Raw genomic sequence first — 24,610 nt, forward strand, 5'->3', positions numbered from 1 at the left:
TCTTTGTTGTGAAGGGGTGTTGTGGTTTACTGGTTTTAGTATTTTTTGGCTTTTTTTCTGGGGAGGGGGGTAGCCATAGGCTGAGAAAGTGTTAAGGATTTGATTTAGTTCAGTGGTTAGGATATTGTCATTTGAACAGATTAGTTTAGCCCTGTTGTATAGTGTCTTAATAACTCCATATTGTTCCCCCGTATATATATATGGGCTCCCAAAAATACATAAACAAAATGTGCCATTACGTTCCATAGTGGATGGCATTGATTCCCCCCCCCCCACACACACACATACAAATTAGCTAAACATTTAGCTAATTTGTATGTGGGGGGGGGGGGGTCACACTATACTGGCAACACACCACCACACATAAAAAACTCAGCTCATTTCAAAGCCAGTGTAGAAAACCTTACACTCCAACATACTGACATTATGGTCAGCTTTGACATCTCCTCCTTATTCACAAATGTCCCACTCAAGGAAACCTTACAGCTAATCCAAGCTAAATTTCCTCCTGATATCTCAGCCCAATTTCAGTTCATAATGAACTCAGGCTATTTCGTTTGGCAGGAAAAATTCTATAAACAGATAGAAGGGACAGCCATGGGTTCACCACTTTCCCCACCCTTGGCCAAATTCTTCATGGAGACTTTTGAAGAGAAAGTCTTAAACACTGCCCCACAAAAACCTACCATATGGCTTCGCTACATTGATGATGTGTTCGCTATTTGGCCACATGGCTCTGATACACTCCTTTCCTTCTTAACACACGTAAACAACCAACACTGCTCCAGAATCAAGTTCACCCTGGAAAAAGAGGAAAACAATAGCCTCCCTTTCCTAGACACACTAGTCACCCGCCAGCCTGATGGAACCTTGGTTTTCTCAGTTTATAGAAAAACCAACCATGCAGGCAGATACATTCACCAACAATCCCCCCCACCCCCCCCCCCAACAACAATATGGAGTTATTAAGACACTATACAACAGGGCTAAACTAATCTGTTCAAATGACAATGTCCTAACCACTGAACTAAATCACATCCTTAACACTTTCTCGGCCAATGCCCCCCCCCCCCCAGAAAATCCAAAAAATACTAAAATCAGTAAACCAAACCCCCTCCCTCCCCCCTTCACAACAAACATTACTCTAAATCCATTACCATTCCCTACATCTGGGACACCTCAGAAAAAATTACCAAAATCCTAAAAAAACATGACTTGACCTCTTGTTACAGACCATATAGAAAATTGGCATCCCTTATCTGCTCCACTAAAGACCAACTACATCCCCTAGACCTACCTGGTGTATACCAGATCCCTTGCAGCTGTAAGTTGTCCTACTTTGGCCAAACAGGCAGGACAGCAAATATCAGAATTTCAAAACACAAGGACTACATCCGGTTTCACCAGTACAGCCACTCTGGGCTGGCAGACCATGCTCTGGATACACACCACAGAATACAGTGGAAGAAAGCCACAATAATACACCGTAGCAAGTTCAAATTTGAAAAACTATTCATGGAATCAGCCTCAGCCCTAAGAAACATGCCAAACCTCAACAAATTTGGATGCATGACCGCCCCAAATTTGGGAGACGTACATCAGGAGAACTTCAGCCCAACCCCCTTTATTAGGTTCCTAAAATTTAGGAACCCAATAAAGGGGGTTTATTAGGTTCCTAAAGTCCCATCAGGACTTTAGGAACAATAGTAGCTTCCTCGCTTCTTCCTCATTTGCTGTTTGTAGTGCCTGTGTGCAAGTGTCTTTATCTTAAGTTCCCATGAAGATGGCAGCGTGACGTTGCCAAAATATTGGAAATATATATTAAAGTTTAATTTAATTTATATTCTAGTATATGTTATGAATTCCTTAAGTTATTTAGTAATCTATGTGAAAGAGTATCCAGAGCATGGTCTGCCAATCCAACTTGCCATACAGATTATTATTATCTGAGACCTCCAGGGAGTCAAAGACTCACGGAGAGAGGCTATAAATCACCTAAACCACTGTGATACCATTCTTTAAATTCATTCACACTAGATGCATTCACTACTCCTTTAAGGCAAACTATTCCACTCACTCATTGCTCTGTGAGAGAAAAACCTAGCTCTTACCACTTTCTTGACTGTGAACAAACTTAACTTCCATTGATGCTTGCCAACATTAAATCATGTTCACTTCCAATTTCAAATCCTCTTGTATAGTCTTGTGTTCTGAACCAGCGAGAAAACTATCAACTATAACATAGTCAATATAACATATGCTGGTTATAATCATGGCAAATTCAGACTAATCAGTATGTGGCAATTTTTATAACTGATGATTGTGAGTAGAAAGCAGGAACACATTCAAATTTTTAAATTGCATGCAAAGGATTCACATGAAGCATCCAACAGGATAAAAGGCAAATGGAGGTGCTAAGCGAATTGTGCTTGAAGGAAGCTCTTTCCATGGAGGAATAAAGTTGCAAAGTTGGATGTCTTGTATTGTCTCAAAGACATCGTCTAGATAATTTTACGCAGGGAAGAATTACTTCCCTGCATAAAATAGGCTGCAGAATTATTGATATTGGTGAACAGTTTGGAATCTCACGTAGTGTTGCATCCAGGCTCTGGGCAGCATTTTAAAAACCAATGGAACGTGCTCCAGACGTTTGCTAAGAGTTTGTGCTTGCTCTACTGTGGAGCATGAAGACAGATTTTTGGTCATAACAGCAAAACATAATCGACACAGGTCAACTTGCAAATTGGCCCCATTCAAGCACAGGTATACGGACATCTCGACAAATTGTGGCAAGACTTTGCGACATCTTGCTATAGTTTGTCAAGATATCTGCATACCTGTGCAATATCATGCCCAAAGGACTGTAGTCTGCAATCCCTTTATCCATAGCTCACCGTACGCATTTTCATTGATGTTGTATCCATAAAAATTGGACAAGACACCAATGGGATAATATACTCATTACAGATGAGTCTTTCCTCTGATTCTAGACGACACCTGATCTTGATGAAAGTGGTACTGCTTACCATTGCGAGAATGTTCTTGAGAAATATATATATGGTGGTGCTGGGGGGCTAATGGTGTGTATGTGTGTGTGGGGGGGGGGGGCATTATGCTTAATGGATGCACCAAGCCACATATGCTGGAAAAAAGGACTATCACTGGTGAATGATGTTTCAATGAAGTTCTTCAACAAAATGTTTGATTGTTCTGTGGTGCTGTAAACAAAGACATCATTTTTATGGACGACAATGCCACACTGCATTGAATGCGGGCAGTGGAGATACTTATGGAGATCAAGAATATTAATCAAAATCAAATTGAGTGGTCAGCACACTCCCCAGAGAACATGTTTGGAATGCAATAGGGAGACGCATTACTGCTCGAAATTCCCCTCCAGAAAACAAACAAGGCCTTATCGTTGCTCTGAAAGAAGACTGGACCAGTTTGCCTAGAGACCTCCTGAATCACTTGGGGATAAGTATGGTATGATGATGTGAGAGCTGCATCACAGTTCAGGGTGGACATATTCCATACTAAAATGTCAATCCACATAGTTTTCTATAAACACTGTACAGTAATTCCTTAACTACATCCTTAGGAAATTTAATTTGCACGAAATTTATAACACACTTTATGTGTAATATAATTTATGAGAATGATGGCAGTAAATTTATGTCCACATTTTGGTCATGAAAATTTTTTCATATACAGGTAAAAATGTAGTTCGTCCTTAGATTTCGGACACAAGTGTATTAAAATCACCTATCCAAAAAAGTTGTTGCTTTGCATGTTGAACTGTTGTGACACAAAAATATTACAATCGTTGTGATAAGAGAGGAGACAATAACATTCGTGATATTTGGTCGACAAACATAACAAGCTGTGAGAAATATGTCTTAATTCACCTTAACATTGGGCTAAGTAGCTTGTCATAACCAAGTAACTTGGCTTTATGTAAATGTAATTAATATCACAACAGGATGGTTAATTCTACATTAGACTCTTGATGCAGCAAACACCATAATAACACACTCTTTCATAAAAAGAGTGTGTTATGAAATCCCATATTTACAATGGTTTGATAAAGGAAATTTGTTATAGCAAATATATCTACTGGAAAAAATTATTCCTGTGGTCCTAAGAAGTTTGATATCATGAGATTTGATTATTTATATAGTCTGCTATGTCTGTTAAAATTTATATTATCTGGGTGGTCTGTCTATTTAGCTAATCAAAACCATAGAGCCTCCATGTGAAACTGGCTAGCTGAAATTCATTTTAAAATTTCTTATAAAGGCTCCTTGCATCTTAGATCTATGTGATTAAATGACTACACTACAGATGTTCTCATTACTAATTAGGAATTAATCCAGTTACAATCAACTAACTGATTTAAACAATTATAGCTGGACTATAATTATTATCCAATACACCCAGAATGTTAACCTATTCCTATAAAAGAAATCATACAGCAGTGGTGATATCAAGTCCTCTTGTTGGAAAAAACATAAGTTCACCTTCCACCTATCAAATGAAGAACCTTAATAATTCTTTCAGCTGAGAGTGAGGTGGATGGTACAACAACTTATTACTCATGTCATGATAACACTAAACTAGTTGAAGAGCAACTTCTATAGGAAGCAGCATTAAATTGTATAGCTAGGATAAGGAGGTTTAACCGGTTAGGAGTTAGATGGATGAGTAACATCATTATGCATGAGCTGCAGAAGAAAAAAATGCTGTGGAAAGTATATAAAGAGAAGGGTGACTAGCAAACTCATGAACAGTACAAGGCTCGGGCAAGAAAGGCGACCAGCATGTCAAGGAAAGCAAATCAGATTATGAGAAGAATCTAGCTGAACAGGCCAAAGGAAATTCCAAAGAGTTCTTTCATTATGTGGCAAGTAAGAGGAAGAATTACTATTGAAGATCAACCTTAATGAGTGATGATGGTCACAAGGAAAGAGTAGCATCTAAAATAGTTGAGTTACTGAGTGACCAATTTGCAAGGATATATCTGTCCTTAGTGAGGTTACTGCTTTAATCTATATGGCAGACACTAATGTTGGGAAAACAAAGGTAGATGAATTGAAGGTTCTTAGGATATTGCAGAATCTCAATGTAAATACAAGTGTGGAATTAGATAGGATATCAGCTTGGGTTTTGTGAGAATATGAAAGGGAACTGGCAATGCCTTTGGCTAGGCTCTTTAATTTAAGTCTCAGCTCTGATAGAGTTCTAAGGGAGTGAAAAGAGGGTAAAATAATTCCTTCGCATAGATTGCAGTAGCAAATTATAGACAAATCAGTATATCAGAAGTAGTGGTAAAAGTACTAGAAAAAAATAGGTAAAAAAGGGAATTCAAGAATGGATAGATAAAAATATGATATTTTATGAGGATCAACATGGATTTATGAAGGGTCGCTCATGCCTAAGTAACTTTTCATAATAGAGTAACAGCTGAGTTGGATAAAGGAAATGACTACAGGATGATTTTACAAAGGCATTTGACAGAATACCACATGGAACAGTTTACACAAATTAGAACAAATGGGGATGGATATGACACTGGTTTTAAGTGAATAAGAGGGTGGCTGCTGGACAAATATCAAAAAGTAGTGTATGGAGGGGCAGAATCAAGTTGAAAACAGGTGTCTAATGGTGTGCCACAAGATTCAGTACTGGGAAATCTGCTGTTTAATTTACATAAATGATATGAGAAATACCCTGAAAGGAAATATTCAGTTGTTTGCTGATGATGAAGGGAAATTAGGTAGAGTAATAGTTAATCAAGGTGATTAACTATTACTTGCAGTTAATGGGTGTCACTTTAATTTAATTTAAATGTAAAGATATGCATTTTGGGATAAACAGATTACAAGTTGTATATCACATTGATGGCACTGTACCCCAGGAAATAGATGAAGCAACAGATTTAGATATACAGAGAGTTAAAGTTTAGAGGACATATTGCTAAAGTAGTCCATAAGATTACTTGGCTATTGAAGAACTCATTAACAAGTAGAGATACAGAAGTCGTTATTCCTCTTTATAAGGCCTTGATATGCCTACATCTGGATTACTGTGCTCATTCTGGTGCCCTGGGATTCTTGGGGAGAAGATTCAGAGGCAAGTGACCAAGATGGTGAGTGGCCTGTGGAATGTTCCCTATGAGGATGGACTGATGGTGGTAGATTGCAGAAGTTGGTTGACAGGAGAAAAATAGAGGATATGATAGAAACATTTAAGATGCTTAAATGGTTTTATAGGATAGATGCAGGGGAAAGGTATCAGCACTTGGCTAGAGGGACCAGAACACGGGATCATCCCTGGAAGTTGAATAAAGGTGTGGTTAGTAAGGGTGTGAGGACTTGATTTTTTGCTTGGAAAGTTTTGAATGAGTGAAATTGGTTGCCAGAGTCAGTTGTGAGTGCTTTGTCTTTTAATGGATTCAAGGAGAAATATCATAGATTGTGTGGATAAATTGGATCTCCTGCAACGAGTCTTCAGACTACATGGAGGTGCTCATATAATAATGATAATAATTCCAAAATAATAATATATACATCTCAAACAACCAATGATGGCAGAGGTCTGACCAGATCAAATAGCTTCCTATTTTTATTTTATTTTATTATACTTCCTACTGATAAAGCAGTACCACTCTTACATAACGTTCAAAAGAACTTTAATGTCGCAGAAGGTTGAAGCCTTTACAATAAGCTAAATAAAAAGAAAGATTACAAGGGTAGTAGCACTCCACACGCCGTTTACTGAGACGGTGGTGTTGATAAAACAAGGAGCCGCCCCAAACTCCCCTTCTATTTGCCTGGTAAGGGCAGCATTTTGCTCGTAGTACTGAACCTTGTCCTTATGGCAATAGGTAAGTGAGCATCCAGTACCCACTACCTGAACATCAATCACCCAAACACCACCATCTCTCCTCATTACTGTATCTGGCTTTCTAATGCCAGAAGTTTTTCTATAGCGTGATTCAACTGTGGTCTCCCAATTTTGTTATTAAAACGGTTAGCCAATATGGAGACCGTAGCATCATGTCTCTGCACGTGGACACCATGTGTCAGGAAACAGCATTGGGAAATATGAGACAAAGTCTCGCTGTAATGGCAGCCAGCCCTACAGCAAATGTCTTCACTGCCCCATTGGCTGTGCAGGCATTTATTCTAGTCCTTATTAAATCAATAAACTCCAAACCTGGAAGTAATCTAGTTCCATCATGTACCCAGTGATGTTGTGGGGTACCAAATGTGGCTCTACTAAGGAGGTGCCGTCTACAAAACTGTAAAGCAAAGATACCCATCTCTTGCTGTGTCAATCTGTGTCCATCCCTTCACCTGTCTAAAGTCCTCGTGGATACTAGGGCTATGAAAAGCCCCTCTACAGATAGGAGAGGATGAAACTGCAAGCTTTCCTATTCTAGATAGCGGAGCCATGGAATCAACCAACTTAGTGATAGGACTCTGAGCCTGCCATCCTTCACCCGAACCCGGTTCTCCTTGAACTCTGATGACTCAAAATGGGTGCCCCCCCCCCCCCCCAGTTCCGGACTGGTAGGCCTGTTCTTTTTGAATTCTGATGACTCAAAAGGGGGGGTTCTGCACACCTGACATCCATCCCCGAGTTCCAGACTGGTAGGCAGGTTCTCCTTGAATTCTGATGACTTGAATTTTGAAAACTCGAAAGGGGTTTCCCCCCACTTGCGGCACTAAACCCCCACGAGTTCTGGACTGGTAGGCCAGTTCTCCTTCAATTCTGATGATTCGAAAGGGGTGCCCCCCCTTTCGAGTTAATATTTTTATGCTTGGAATAGGCATTTATGTGACTTGCATCCACAAAAGGTTGTAAACCTATTATTATTATTATTATTGTTCCGGGAAACTCCAAGGAGTCGACAGACTCATCGAGGGAGGCCCTAATATCATGTCAAGAACACTATTCAACATTCACACAGTATCTATCATACCTTGCCTTGAACTCATTCACGGTTGTAGCACCCACAACAGACTCTGGAAGCTTATTCCACTCATTTACCACTCTCCAAGTAAAGAACCTAGCTCTAACACCCTTGTCAACCACGCTCTTGCCCAGCTTCCATGCATGGCCCCTAGTCCTCCCACCACCAGTCATATTTTCAAAAATATCTTCTGGATCAATCTTATAAAAACCCTTCAGTAATTTGAATGTCTCAATCATATCACCCCTCCTTCGCCTATCGTCCAATTTCTGCAACCCACAAATCTTCAACCTATTCTCATAAGGTTCATTCCACAGACCTGCTATCATCTTGGTCACTCGTCTCTGGACCCTCTCCACTTCCTCCCCATCACGAAGAAACCCTGGTGCCCATAACTGGGCACAGAAGTCCAGATGGGGTCTTATCAAGGCTCGATACAGAGGAACAACAACTTGTTCGTCTCTGCATGTTAAAGTATTTTTCAGAAGCCAAGTGATTTGGTGAGCTGTTTTAGTTACTTTTGCAATGTGCCCCCTAAACTTCAACTCCCTATCCACCAACACTCCCAAATCCCTGGCCTCATCAATCTCCTGGAGTATGGTTCCACCAATATACTGCTGCTATTCTTTTCACCCCAAAGTGCATAACCTTACACTTTGCCACATTAAATTGACATCCATTTTTCCTAGCCCAGTCCTCCAAACTATCCAAATCATCCTGTAAAATTTTGACATCCTGTGCACTCACAATTGCTCTACCCAACTTTGCATCATCAGCAAACAAGTGAACACTTCCTCCCAGATCCTTTCCAATATCATTGATGAACAAATTGAAAAGCAGTGGTCCAAGAACAGAGCCCTGTGGCACTCCACTAGTCACAAGACGTCTTTTAGACTCCACTCCTGAATAAACCACTCTTTGATATCTCTCCTTCAACCACACTCCTATCCATCTCACCAACCCTATATCTATCCCCATCTGCTCCAGTTTACTGATTAGGGTTCCATGTGGTATCCTATCAAAGGCCTTGGCAAGGTCCAGTAGTATCACTGTAAACCCATTACCCCTATCTAGTTCAGCCGTCACTGTGTTATAAAACGTGAGCAAGTTACTGAGGCATGATCTACCCTTCACAAAACCATGTTGTCCCCCATACAATATCCCATTTTCATCTATCCAATCCTGTATTCTTTTCTTGACTAATTTCTCTAAGACCTTGACAATGATTCCTGATATGCTAATCGGTCGGTAATTTACAACAGCAGTCTTGGAACCACCTTTATGCAGTGGAACTATTTTCCCCTCTTTCCACCCGCTCGGGACTAACCCAGACCCGAGACTCAAATTAAACAAAATGGTCAAGGGTACTGACAATTCTTTAGCTGCTTCTCGTACAACACGAGCTGGTATATCATCCAATCCCACAGATGTATTGACATTGAGGTTATGCAATAGACTACTCACCTCCACTTCATCAACCACAATTCCCGTATAATCTACTGGTTTATTCGTTTCTGCAATGTCACCACCTGGATGATATACTCTTGCAAAGTGCTCACTCAGTAACTCAACTATCTCAACTGATTCAGTTACCTCCCTACCATCGGCATTCTTTAAAATCAATCTGCCATGTACATTTTTCCTTTTACTTGCTACATACCTAAAAAACTGTTTAGGATTCTCTTTAGCCTGCATGGCCAATGTTCTTTCGTAATCCTTTTTTGCTTTTCTTACCACACTCGTCACCCTTCTGGCCTGCGCTTTATACCGTTCATGTGCCTGCCGGTCACCCTTCTCCTTAAATTCCCTCCATAGTTGTTTCTTTTTTTGCAGCTCAAGATTAATGGTGTTATTCATCCATTTAACCCCTACTTGATTTATTATTCAGACTCTAGGTATACAGTCAGCCATTGCTTCATGCAAGCACTTCTTAACTACCTCCCATGCACTATCAACTTCTAGTCCTTGCAGTTGTACATGCCATGGCACTGAACCAATCAAACTCCTAAGCTTGTCATACTTTCCAGCCCGATAATTCCACATGTACCCTGTCTTAATTGAAAATTCTACACCTTTAGCCACCTCCCAAGTTAAGACCCTATGATCACTCTCACCGATTGGTGGCAATGTGGTCATATTTGTTACAGCCAAATCCTCAGATGTAATTACTAGGTCAAGCACTCTCTGACCCCTAGTATTTTCCATTACATGCTGTCGCAGATAGTTATCCCTTAATAACCGAATAAAATCCAGTTCCTTCCTTCCGTGTGTCCTCTCCTCACTCCAATCAATGCGACCATAGTTGAAATCTCCCATAATAATCACCCTCCTTCCACCCATTTCTTCTATTTGCTTGTGCATACTATCACCACCATCTTTTCCATCACCTGGTCTATAGCAGCACCCAATTGTATATTTAGTTCTGCTAGCCACAATCTCACACCAAATGGCCTCAAATGTGCTCTTTTCTCTATCCTGCAATTCAACTTCTATTCTCCTTGGCTGGAGCTCATCAGCTATCATCAACAATACTCCTCTCCCCATTTTATTCTCCCTGTCATTCCTGAACACACTATACCCATCACATTCAATCCCACTAGTTATATCATCTACAGTCAGCCATGTTTCACTAATACCTATAACCTGTGGTCTGGAAGTGCCAACCATGGCCAAAAACTTTTCCTTCTTGTTCCTAATACTCCTAGTATTAGTGTACATGAATTTAAGACCCCCATTAGCCCCAACCCTACCTTGATGCCTTACATTAACTATCCCACTCAGATTTGTCGTCCTTATTTGCTCTGGCATATTATATTCATTCTTACATTCAACTGCCTCCATAAGGACTGTATCTCTACCCCCCCCCTAACAAACAACACTTTCTCAAGTCTTCTTACACCGTGACCATTCAAATGCAAGCCATCCATCTTATATAGATCCTTTCGCCCATCAAACTCACTCCACACATCCACAAATTCCACACCACTCGTCATACATAACCCACGCATAAAGTCATTCGCAATTATGGCCCTCCTTTTAAACATTTCACTGTCATACCGTGGCAAAAGACTAATCATTCTAACTCTCTCACTCTTTTCTTTTGCTACCTCAAACAATTCATTCAGGTCTTCTATCATTTCCATTTTATCTCCTTTCAAATCATTCGTACTACCTGCCACAACAATCATTTCTTTCACCCTTTCCTTTTGCTCTCTAATAGACTCAGTTACGTCCTTTATTATGGTCGCACCGGGTTGGTACGATTTTGTCAAATCCTCTACTAACACACCTCGTACTAACGAGTCTCCATACAGCACTCTATCCTTCATTTTGTTCATGTTCACATTCATACGTCTATTTTTCCTGTCATACCTTTTATTATTGGTTGGTTCATTCAGTCTACTTTTGTTCATGCACTCTAGCTGCTGTTTTGCTCTTTCTATCGCACTATTCAACAACGCGATCTCACTCAATGCATCTATCTCATCTTTTTTATTCTCTGAGAAACCATTTATACTATCATTCACACTCTCACAATTTTCATGTACAACCTTGCCGTTTCTTGTCATATCCCTATTTCCTTCATTCTGAAGGTTGACAAAAATATCACACTCACGATCCGAAATACCCTTCAATTCCTCATTCTCCCTACATTTTCTACACACATTCAATCCTTTATTATCATCTATCCACACTCCAACCGCACTCCGCAAAGCGTACATTTCACAGCTAGTACACTGACTCATTTCTTTTATACTACCGTTCTTTGATAAGGATGGCGAACCATCATTACTGGCCGCCATTTTCCTTCGCACAGATGCCATACTTATTTGCAACGTGTTTTGTCAAATTATACGTTATAACACACCAAAAACAGATGCACTAAAATACGCAAAGCAAACAAAACAAAACTACACAATATTAAGTAATTTGTATCGATAACTGAAAATGATACTTATCTTATCTGGAGCTTGCACGAACACTACACATTACGAATTCATCTAGTGGCGACTTCCCGACATAGATTATGTTATAAAACACTTTAGTACACTAACCACGCTAATAAAGCTCCAATAATATACCAATTCATCATTACGAATTCATCTAGTGGCGACTTCCCGACATAGATTATGTTATAAAACACTTTAGTACACTAACCACGCTAATAAAGCTCCAATAATATACCAAAATTACACACTTAAGTCCATTAAATTGAATCCAAAACATCAATAAATCTACAAAAATCACAAATCTCTCAGGAGCTCTCCGATAGCACGTCCGTTCACCAGCTAGCCTCGACCTCAATATCAATGATACATTAACACTGTCGGTGATCTAAGGATATATTTCCCTATTTTTATTATTTTTATATACTTTTTTTTTTTTTTTTTTTTTTTTTTGCATAACCCAGAAACCTTTTGCTAGAGACCAAACTTAGAACTTTTTCAAGCCACTTCAAATAGAATAAGCAGAATTGGTAGTCCAACAGTGGGAGATAAAATTAATTCCCACCTAAAGCTAATCGCAAACATCAACACCACTCGACCAACAAGACAGGCAATGGTTATTCTCAGTCCTTGAGCGATGATTATATTCAGTCCATTTGGCTTACATAACCAGAGGAGTTGCTCACCACTGTCACCACAATTACTCCTGCCCAGCAATGTATAGAGGATCAAATTATATTTTTAACATAAATAGGAATAGTGATTTTTACCTTATTTACTCTAATTGGTTTTCCATAGAGTTTGATCATGTTCATAATTTTAATTGCATAATCGGCATCCTCTTCACCCATGAACTCAACAAATCCATATCCTTGATGTTGTCCAGTTACTCGATCTTTGGGCATGTGAACATTAACTGAAAGGAGTCATGTTGAGAAATATAAATTGAACCTATATATAATTGTACAGAATAATGAATAGATGCTGAAATATAATGAACATGAAAATTACACATTAACATATTAAATATGAAAAAATGATTTGTTATATTCAACATTAACCAAAGTAATCATATTGTTTGAACTTTTAAATTCAAAATATTACATTATCATCAAATTCCAGATATGTACTCATCTGGAATTGGATGATAATTGGATGATGACCAAGATATAGGTGGATATTGTGACAGTGGTGTATAATAAGAATCCATCTAGAAAAAAATGGTCTTCCTCTGAGTTTTTTCCTGCCATCTAGGCATCAAACACTTGTTTTGCTTTCTTATCCCATTTTTTTTAAGGGACCATACTACCAGAAATTAGCTTTGCTGCAACATTTTTGAATGATAACAATGTCAGGTCACTTAATAGTATTTTCATTTTAATAGAATTCTACTGAGGATGCCTTCTGTTCACTCACCTAACTTTTTTTCAGAACTCTCATACCTGTGGTCTCTAGTTATTAACTATTTTATTTCTTTTTTGGTTATATATAATAACCCGACTTGGCCACCCAATATACACGTTTACAGTGACAATCAAATAAATAAATCACATATTCTACTGTCTAATTTGCTCTCTTCAACTAAATTTGTGGCATAATAATTGAAATATTTCACTTGTTCTATGGGGTTCATTAATCATACCCTCAAGGGGTGTACAGGATATGATAGTATTAAATGAAAAATTTACATCATTACTAACTTCCTATCTAGAATTTTCCTGCAAATCAATCTGTTACTTGTCAAGACTCCATTGTCAGAGCTTATATTTCTGTCTCTAAGGCACTTTTTACTGTATCAATCCACCTATATCTTGGTCTTCCTCTAGGTCTTTTTCCTGCCAACCTGGCAGAGACCACTTGTTTTGCTAATCTTCCCTCTCACATTCTGCTTAAGTGACCATACCACCTGAGATTAGCTCTGCTAATGCAATCCTGGATGCGGACAATATCAAGTTCTCTCCTAATATCCTCATTTTTAATAAGTTATTGACATTGATGTCATCTGTTCATGCCCCTAATCTTTCACAGGATTCTTATATCTGCAGTTTGTAGCCTTTGGTCAAGTATTTTACTTCTAACCCAGGTCTCAGATCCACAAGTTAAAATTGGTTTGAACACTGTCTTGTATATAGCTAATTTAGTGTTTTGGCTAATTTCTCTCTAATTCCATATAAATTTATTCAGTTAACTTCCTACCATACCAGCTTTGTTGATTCTGTTCTCTATTTCCATATTTAATTTACCATCTTCATTAAAAATCGTGCCTCAGTAGCTCAAATGTTTTATTTGTTCTATAAGTTCTCCATTCACAATACAGTTGATATTTTCAATGTTTCTGCCGTTTTCGTTGTCTTTGTCTTTTTAATGCTGACCTTCATACCAAATCTATTACAACAGTTATTCAATATAATCAAGGAATCTTGCAGACTTGTAGCGGATTTATTTAAAAGTATAACATCATCCGCATAAAGCAAAGAGCTGACATCCAATTTTGATATCAGGTTTAATACCACTTTCCTTCATAATGTGATCCATATAGATAATGAATAACAGAGGGGACAATGTACATCCTTGTCTGACACCAAATTTAACATTAAACCATCTTCCTGTACTTCCTTTAATTCTAACTGCTGATTTACAACTCAAATAAAGACTAAGCATTGCTTGATATAATGCTCCATTAACACCATATAACTGTAGTTTTGAAACTTCTCTCTTGGCACCTTGTTATATGCCTTTTCCAGATCTACAAAACTTAAATACAGATCTTTGCTATATTCCCATAATTTCTCAACTATCTGTCGTAAAGTAAAAATCTGATCCTGACAGCCTCTGGATCCAGCTTGTTCTTCACCAAGCTTCTCTTCCACAATCCTTCTCAACTGTTTCTGAAGGATACTTGCATATATCTTACCAGGAACACTCAGTAATGAAATGCCTCTGTAATTCTCACATTCAGTTTTATTTCCCTTTTTATATATATGGATACTATGAGAGCTCTACTCCAATCATCTGGAATTCGTCCCTCTGTGCAGGCCATCTGAACTATGCAGTGCAGACATTGTAAGACTTTTATACCTCCATACTTGAGCATTTCTGATGGAATATCATCTACTCATGCTGTCTTTCCACATTTCATGCTTTTGATGGCTTTTTCTACTTCAAGTAATGACATGTATTCCTGACTGCATGCCTGGTCAGTGTTTTTTACCACTGTGCTGTCATCACTGCTTGTTCATTAATTGTATTGGAAATGAAGTTAATATCCCCAGGAGTGTCAGCTGGGTTGGCCGAGTGGTTAGCATATCTGCTCTCCAGCCAAGAGGCTGTGGGTTCGAATCCTGCGTAGCCATGGATGTTTGTGATTGTCTTCCACCTTCATACGTTCATTCACCCAAGTATAGATGCACTCTCCCAATATGGACTGGGTCACTATGGGAGTAGTAGACTCAAAAATCTCCTGTAATGGGAGAGGCATTCGCCCTGCAGTGGGTAGAAAAATAGGCTGTTCATCATCCCCAGGAGTATAACATCACCTGTATGATGTTGTACTCCTAAACAAATCCACCATCTGCATTCAATAAACATATGAATTGAATATCTCAACTTTTTGAAAGTAGATCAATGCCACTTTCCTTTATAATGTGGTCCATACAGGGGATAAATAGGACAGGAGATAGTATATGCCTTTGTCTAACACCTGACTTTACTTCAAACTATCTTCCTATGCATCCTTTAATTAAAAATGCTGGCTTACAACTTCGCTATAGGTCAGTAGTGCACCCAGGGAGGAATCCCCCCCCCCCCCCCAAAGAAAAGGAAAAAACACTAGAAAATTTTCCAAAAATCTTTTCCTAATTAAAATTCAATTTTTTTATTTATGTTGTGTCGTGTCTTCTATTTCTATACTACTTATGAATTAGTGATCACTGCAGATGCCTAGTCATAGGTCGTATGCGATGCGTAGTGTGTATTAGCAAATCGTCTACTCAACTCCCCCCCCCCCCCCCAAGGTTAAATCCTGAGCACTCGGCCCCCTCCAAGATTAAATCCTGAGCACACCACTGCTATAGGTTATATACAACTATGTATAATCATCCATTTATCCTACATAAGTATTGCTCCATTCAAATTTGGTAAAATTTAAATATGGATACTCATCATCCCATCCTTGATTTTGTAACTATTTGTTTTAAAGTGAAAGCTGTTCCTGAAACTCCTATCTGGGCTATCTCAGAGTTAAAAAAAAAAATATATATATATATATATACATTAGCTAATGCCTTTTTATTCCTGTATAGGAAGTAGGCATGGCCGTTTTAGCCTATCTAACTTTCGGAGTCTGAGTGAGCAGTTCAATCTCCACTGGTACCCAATCAGAGATAGCTGGCCCAAGGCTATCACTAATTAAGTGACACTCACAGTGAGGAGATGACTAAACAAGTGCCGCCATCTCGTGGTCACTAACCACGAGATGACGTGGTTAGTGACCCACACATATTAGTGTGGGTCACTAACCCACGTGGAGTTGTAAGTACAGCAAGTGGAACCCACACTAATACAATAGTGTGGGTTCCACAGTCGATTTTCTTGAGTTTATGGGACGGAAAACCCGATTTTCCAGGAGAAAAAACCCACTTGCCCATGCGAAAGGCTGACTAACTCGGGAAACAGTCAAAAAAAAAAAAAAAGCTTAGAAAAATTTCCACTATTTGCCAACTACATTTGAATTCAAGTCTTCCTTCATGCAGATAGCACTATGGTGTGCAAAAGTCACATCCACTGAGCTACACAGGTTCTTTCTCTTTCATTTTTTTACCCTTAAGTAACCTTGTATAAATCCTGAAATATTCAGTATGGAAATTCCTCTGTAATTTTCATACTGTTTTATTTCTCTCTTTCAAAGATGAATACTATGAAAGCCCATTCCAATCATCTCAATTTGATCTTCTAACCAGTTGTTATGATTTCTCATTTTTCATTTCTCGTTCCCATGAGAATTTTGTATTTTGTAGATATGACAAGGTGCTAAGAGGAAAGCTCTTCAAACGCTTATATAATGTAAATGGGACATTATATCAAGCAATACATAGTCTCTATCTAAGATAGAAGTCAGCAATTAGAATTGAAGGAAGTACAGGAAGATGGTTTGAAGTAAAATCAGGCTTGCAACAAGGGTTCACATTATCTCCACTGTTATTCATTATCTATAGCAATCCCAAAAATGAAAGAAAGACGTATTAAATCTAATATCAAATTGGTAAAGTTAATCTTTGCCCTTTATTTTATGCAGATGATGTTATACTTCTGAATAAATCCAGTACAAGTCTGCAAGATTCTCTGACTAAACTGTTGTAACTGGTTTGGTATTATTTATTTTGAATCCAAACACAAGTGGTACAGTAATAAGTAAGTGGTACAACATTATTTACAACAAAATTAAGACACATTACATATGAGAACAGCTTAAATTTGGTTGGTGAATTACACAGGGACTAACAAGTAAAATATGAAGAAAAAGGAAACTACACATAAGTTAAATACAATAAATATGGTCAGATATTCCTTCAGTATCTTGCGCAATCAACTGCTCTTCTGTGCAGGATATAAGGTCCTCTTTTGTATAAGGTGATTGAATCAGGAGACAAGAAAGGTGTTCCATGGATTGGGTTGTCCCGCACTCACAATTATATGGTCCAGTGAGATAGTCCTATTTGATGAGGTTTTGTTTGTAGTGTCCCGTCGTTCAAAGTCTATTGAGGCTTTTCCAAGTATTCCAGTCCAAGTTGGCACCATGTGGAAGATGGTCGGCTATTGGAATACCAGTATTATTCTCCACGTACAGTGCAAGCCATTGTTGAAGTCTTGTCTCTGGAGGGTTTTTAGGTGGTTCGACAATAGGAGCACTGTGGTCTGGCCGAATAGTGGATGGCGTTCATCATTCATTTGTCTGCTTCTTTCGTCAGCTGAGAATGCAGATCTTCGAACTGAAGGGGTTGCAATACCAGCCAAAGTATACAGATCTCTTAGTGGAGTTGGTTTCAGGCATCCTGTAATTAAGCAGTAGCTTTCATTCAATGCTGGGTAAAGTTTTTCAGCATGGCAGGATCTGGACCATACCTGGCAGGCATATTCAGCAGAAGAATAGCAAAGGGGCAGAAGTTCTCAGTGTGCAAGGGTCTACACCCCATTTGGAGGAGGTAAGGTTTCTTAGTATATTGTTTCTTGCATTCACTTTTGCCTTTGTTTTTTCTATGTGTGTTTTGTATGAAAGAGTGCGATTAAGAGTCACACCGAGGAAGACTGGGTTCCAGGAATGTTCTATATTAGAGCCTTCCCGAGAAATATGTAGCTTCCTATTGGCTTCCTTATTGTTAAGGTGGAAAAGGCCAGTCTGGGTTTTCAAGGGGCTTGGTTTTAATTGATTACTACTATAATATGTGGTTAGACTATTTAAGGCAAGTGATAGAGTAGTTTCAATGGACTTGTAATTTTTTGATTGAGTAGCTATGGCAAGGTCATCAGCAAAGATAAAATTTCTAGTTCCTGGATCATTGATGTAGATGTTGAAAATTAATGGTGATAACACCTCCCCTGGGGGAGGCCATTCCTACCCCCCCCAAAAAAACATCTGTTTTCCAAGAGTGATTGGATCAGGAGGACAAGAAGATAGTCTAGTTATTCTGTATATTTTATTTCTGAGTGTGAGATGGTTTATGGTATCATATGCTGCAGTTAGGTCTACAAAAACTGTTCCTGGCTAGTTTTTGCTCATAATCATTTTCTATATATTGAGTCAGGTTGTGAATTTGTGAAGTACAAGATTTGCCTGGTCTAAAACCAGCCTGCTCAGCAATAAGATGGGGTTCAATTAGGGGTTGTAGGCTATTCAAAATTAATCGTTCATAGAGTTTAAGGAGTAGCAACCTCTTTAAAATTAATACTGAAAACATCAACTGTATCCTGAACGGTGAACCTCTAATAGAACAAGCAAAACATTTCAGATATTTAGCCACAATTTTTAGTGAAGATATATGGAAATACACAATAGAATTAGTCAAGTGGGTATGGTAGGAAGTCAGCTGAATAAATTTATATTTAATAAATATAAATTAGTTTGCAGATGATGCAAAGAAAGAAATTAATCAAAACACTAAATTAGCTGTATGCAAGACAGTGTAAAAAACCAATTTTAACTTATGGATCTGAGGGCCATGTTAGAAATAAAAACATTTGATCAAAGACAAGAGACCTCTGATATGAGAGTTCTGAGAAAGATTAGTGGAGTGAACAGATGGAATCAATGGCAGTACCACATCAAAAATGAGGATATTATTATTATTATAAAAGACCTCCATGAAGTCAAAGACTCATTGTGGGAGGTCCGCTGTTATACACACAGTTTATCATACCATGCCTTAGATATATTCACTGTCGCTGCACTCACCATACTCTCGATGAATGCATTCCAATCACTCATCACTCTCCATGCAAAAAAAAAACCTAGTCCTCACTCCCTTGCTCACGCTCTCCTTATACAGCTTCCAGGGATGACCTCTTGTTTTCTTCCTATCTTCACCCATTCTGTGCAAAACCTCCCCAACATTAATCTGGTAATAACCTCTTAATAGATTATATGTCTCGATCATATCTCCTCTCCTCCTTCTATCCACCAATTTCTGCAAATTGCATTTTGTCAATCTGTCTTCATATTCAAAATTCCAGAGACCACCTTAGTCAATCGTCTCTGAACCTTTTCTATTACATCTTCATCTTTTTGAAAATAAGGGAACCATAACATCCTTACTTCTACAAGTCAGTGCACTCCGAATCATTCCCATTATCCACTGTGTTGTCTTCACAATTTTATAACATATCCCTGAAATTTTAGGTCCTTGTCTACAATCACTCCCAGATCTCTCATCTCCTCTACCACTTCCAAGATATTTCCACCAATTGTGTGCCTACATCCCATCTCTGCTTCCCAAATTTCAAAACCTTACACTTTGCAACATTGAACTGACATCCCCGCTCATTTACCCATTCAGCTTGTGTATTCAACTCCTCTTGCAAAGCTACAGCATCTGCTCTACTCCTGATAGCTCTCCTCAACTTTGCATCATCTGCAAACAACTGCATATCACCATTCAGATCTCTCCCAATACAATTTACATAAAAATTATATAGCATTGGACCCTTGGGGTACACCACTAGTAACTTTCCTCTTCTGGGATATTGCTCCTTCACAGACAACTTGCTGACACCTATCAGACAGCCAATCTCCAATCCAGAGAACTAATCTACAAGTATCCCTTGCTTAATGTGGGATTTGATTAACATGGCGAAATTAATTGCGGCAATCCCTTGATATATGTGGCAAGAGTTTTGATTAACGCGCCTTTCACCCTGCAGAACTCGCAGCTGATCTGACAGACCCATGCAAAATGTTTAATATAAATATTCTTACACAATTCAGTGTATAGCTTGGAGATCATGAGTAGCTGTGCATTCATATGTCACGAGTGATATTCTGCACTGTTTTGGTTTAACACATGTTACGTAAAGGTTTGTGATATTTGACAGTAAACTGTATCTGAGAGATACAGTTTACTGTCTCTCCGCGACCTCCGATGTCAGTATAGTATGGTTTAGTTGTTTTTTTTTATTCTTTGTTCAATAATTTTTAGATTATAACTGAAAATAAATAAACCATCATGTATTACAAATAGAGAGCCAAAGACTTATTTATCATACTTGTCCTCTAGGAGATGTGCTTTACATTTATGGAAAATACAGCACTAAGGAAAGTGATCCGGAGCTTACTCCACCTTTACTATGAGTTGTCCATAAGGTTGCTTATGCTTGCATCTGCCGAAACTTTTAGTTTCTGTATATTCGGCACGAAATTTTTGTAGTTTCTATATTCGGCTATGAAATAATGTTGGATTCAATATCCACTTAATTTGTACCATCATGTATTATATTTGCAGTGTTTTTTCTTTATGTTTTATTGCTTTTTTGCCGAGGTCTGGAGAGTCATTTTGCTTGTTATTGTAGAATTGATGCTGATAAGAAAAAACTAAAACTGTTCAAACGACTCTTGATAACTTCTTTTGATAAAAAAATTGCAGTAAATAATGTAGGTACAAGTATTTATTAAACATATACTTTGCATTCATTTTTTATCTTTCCTAAAAGAGTACCATATAAAAGGAATTATTAATACAGTAATCGATCATGGACGAATTGTAATTTTTACCATTGATTATTAGATCTGATTAATGTGATTTTGATATACACAGTAATATCGAGGGATACCTGTACTGTTCAGCTCCATCCATTCCAATTTAATTACCAGCTGGTCATGTGGCAATGCGTTAGATAAGGGTGTTGCACATACAGTTGTATATTTAGATTTTATCAAACGCCTCTGCAAAATCTAAATATACTACTATATATGCAACACCCTAATCCAACACACATTTGTCACTTTATTATAAAAAGTAAGCAGATTGTTAAAGCACGATCTTCCTTTAGTAAACTGGCTGCCAAAGAGTATTTTTCTGTTGTCAACCCAATTCTGAATCTTGGTCCTGACTAACTTCTCTAATACCTTAACCACAACTCCACACACACAGACTGGTCTATAATTCAAAGCCCTACTCTTATCACCTCCCTTGTAAATTGAAACAATTTTACCCTCTTTCCATTCCTTTGGAACTTGACCCATTGGAGGACTCATGCTGAAAGATGTAAAAGTTGTTGTTAACTCTCTGGAACATTCCCTCAAAATACATGGTGAAATAGCATCAAGTCTTACAGCATTATTTACATTAAGTCAATTCAATTCCTCTTATACCTCCTGTTCACTTTCTAACAGTTCCTCCTTATTAAGAAAGAACTGCAAGATGATTTAAATAGTATCAATAGCTGCCAGTATAGACAAAAGTTAATGGGTGTCAGTTTAATGTCAAGAAACATAAAGTTATGCACTTTGGGATAAATAGATTACAAGCTGTGTATCACATTGGTGGCACAGCACTCCAGGAAATAGATGAAGTTAGAGATTTAGAAATGGTGATAGAGAGTTAAAGTTTAGAGGACATATTGCTAGGTTGCTAAGGTAGCCCATAAGATTACTTGGCTACTGAAGAATACATCAACAAGTAGAGATAAGGAAGTTATTCCTCTTTATAAGGCCTTGATACATCCACATCTGGATTACTGTGCTCAAGTTTGCTCCCCTGGGTTTCTTGGTGATAAGAAAGCGGTGGAGAGGATTCAGAGGCAAGTGACCAAGAGAGTGAGTAGCATGTGGAATGTTCCCTATGAGGTGAGATTGACAGTGTGTGGATTGCAGAAGTTGGTTAATAGTAGAAAAAAAGGGGAAATAAAACAATTATGTTTTATGCATATGACATGGCTATACAAATCCATTGTGTAGCCATCAAAGAATATGAAGTGACATCTTTTAAATGACAAAACAATTATAAACCTATGTACATAGTCCAGTATTACTGTGAGAACTAATATGTTATATACATATTATCATGGTTAAGTAATGTAGGAATTCTATTCAACATATTAAATATGGTACTTGTGAAACCACTTCAAGCTTCCATTAAGCCAACTATGATCTTACACACCAGACTATGAAATCATCTACTACATAAAGATAGTTGCAAACATCTATGCCATACTAGAATTTAAACCAACAGAGAGATGCTATTTATTTGGTATTAGCAAAGTTAACTTAAGTTAATCCATAAGTTAAAATTTGTTTCAGCATTGTTTTGTCTGATTCCTCTCTTGTTCATCATATAACTTATTCAAATAGTTTATCATAATGCCAGCCTTACTTATTCTATTATCCATTTCCATACTGAATTTGTTATCTTCATAAAAACTGTGCCTAAAATAGCTGAAATTTGTAACTTGTTGTAGAGGTGTGAACCTCTCACTACTGAGGATGAAGTTAATGTTATCTCTTTACCTGACTATTTTCACAGTTTTAGTCTTTTTATTGCTTATTATCAAAATTTTTCACAGCAGATATTCGTTTTGGCTCAAAACTCTTCAAGATATGCAGCAGATTTATTTAAGATGTTAATGTTATTCACAAAGAATAAAGCACTAAGTTTAATGACATGAATATCACTTTCCTTCATAAGGTCCATACAGATCAAAAATAACACTAAGTATATAAATTCTGCATTAAACCTAAATATAAAAACAACCACATTTATCAATTCTATGTTGCTGATTATGCAACATCAGCAAATAAAGGTATGTCTCCTGTTAAATCCTTCCCAATGTCATTAACATAAAGACTGAATAACAATTGACCAAGGATTGATCACTGGGGTAGAGCACTGGTCGCTTCAAATCTTGCAGACTCATATCCTCAATACACCACTTTTTGATATCTATCAGTCAAGCCCTCCTCTCAAACTTGTAGTTTATAATCAATCCCAAATCCCATGCTGAATATTGTCAGAAACTTCAGTCAAGCCCACGGGTACCATTCCCTTTATCCAACGCAGCTGTAACATTATTATAAAATAAGAGCAAATTGCTAAGACATGACCTCCCTTTAGTAAACCCATGATGTTCCTTTTAAATTTCACTATTTTTTACCATTCTTGTGCAATGGGATTATCATATATTCTTTCCATTCTTATAGGATCTTTCCTGAGCTGTGACTCAAATTATACAAACATGTCAAGGGCCTAGCCAGCCATCCTCTTTTCCAAACTAGTAGTTTATAATCAAGCCTCATGGGATTCTAATCTTATATAATCCCATGAGAATCTCTTCGGCATACGTGATGATATCCAATCTGTCTGAATTCTTATCAAGATTATGCAACAGTTCAAGAACCAACCTCCTTCTCATGCAACTCTCTCATAATCCAATGTAGTACAAGCACTGTGCTTATGTTACATACACCAGGTTGATAGATCTTAGTGAAAGGAACACTCCTTGTTTTGAGCAATCACAAGGGTACCATTTGCACTCAGTAAAGTTAACATAACAATAAACGTGCAGCATAACAATAAAATTCTCTTGGGTTGTCTCTTTAGCTTTTAGAACCAGTTTCCTTCCATTCTTACACTTAGCTTTTCATACAATAGTTGTCACTCTTCTAGCCTATGCCTTATAGTTTTCCATAACTGTCATCATCCTTGTGTAAATGGTATTCCTTCCACATCACCTTCTTAATAATCTCTTGCTTAATAAGATTGCATATCCATTTCACTCCTACTTTGTTTATTTTTTAAACTCTTAGGGACACATTCAATATTACACATTAACATATTTTTTAAATATCATGCATTACCAATATCCTTCCCATCTAGCAACCAATACCATGGGATTGAACCTAATATTCTCCTCATTTGGTCATAATTTCCAGATTTGAGGTTCAGCATGTAACCTTTTCTAAATAGAATATCCAAACACTTAGTCACTTCCCAGGTCAGTACAGCATGATCACTGTCACCAACTTGTGACAGAACAATCATGTCTTTACTGAAACCCTCTCTGACACTATTATCAGATTTAGTACCCACTGATCTTGAATTCCTTCTGTGACATGCTGCTTAAGGAAGTTGTCTTGCAATAGCACAATGAATTTGGCTTCAATTTTTTCATGAAATTTCATTGCTATTCAATCAATGTTTAG

At 37.8% G+C, this 24,610-nt stretch overlaps 1 protein-coding gene across 1 annotated transcript in view; it reads right to left on the reverse strand.

Moving 5' to 3' along the window:
- The window catches only part of Spx (Spliceosomal protein on the X), a 150,384-nt gene that overhangs the window by 91,760 nt on the left and 34,014 nt on the right, over positions 1-24,610 (reverse strand). The window contains exon 3 of the mRNA XM_090407932.1: positions 12,696-12,841. Within this exon, the coding sequence (XP_090264058.1) occupies positions 12,696-12,841 (146 nt within the window). The remainder of the gene's footprint in view (positions 1-12,695; positions 12,842-24,610) is intronic.

The sequence above is a fragment of the Typopeltis vanoorti genome, chromosome 18 (genome assembly GCF_054136105.1).
Source record: "Typopeltis vanoorti isolate ZY-2024b chromosome 18, IOZ_Tvanoo_1.0, whole genome shotgun sequence".
Taxonomy (NCBI): domain Eukaryota; kingdom Metazoa; phylum Arthropoda; class Arachnida; order Uropygi; family Thelyphonidae; genus Typopeltis; species Typopeltis vanoorti.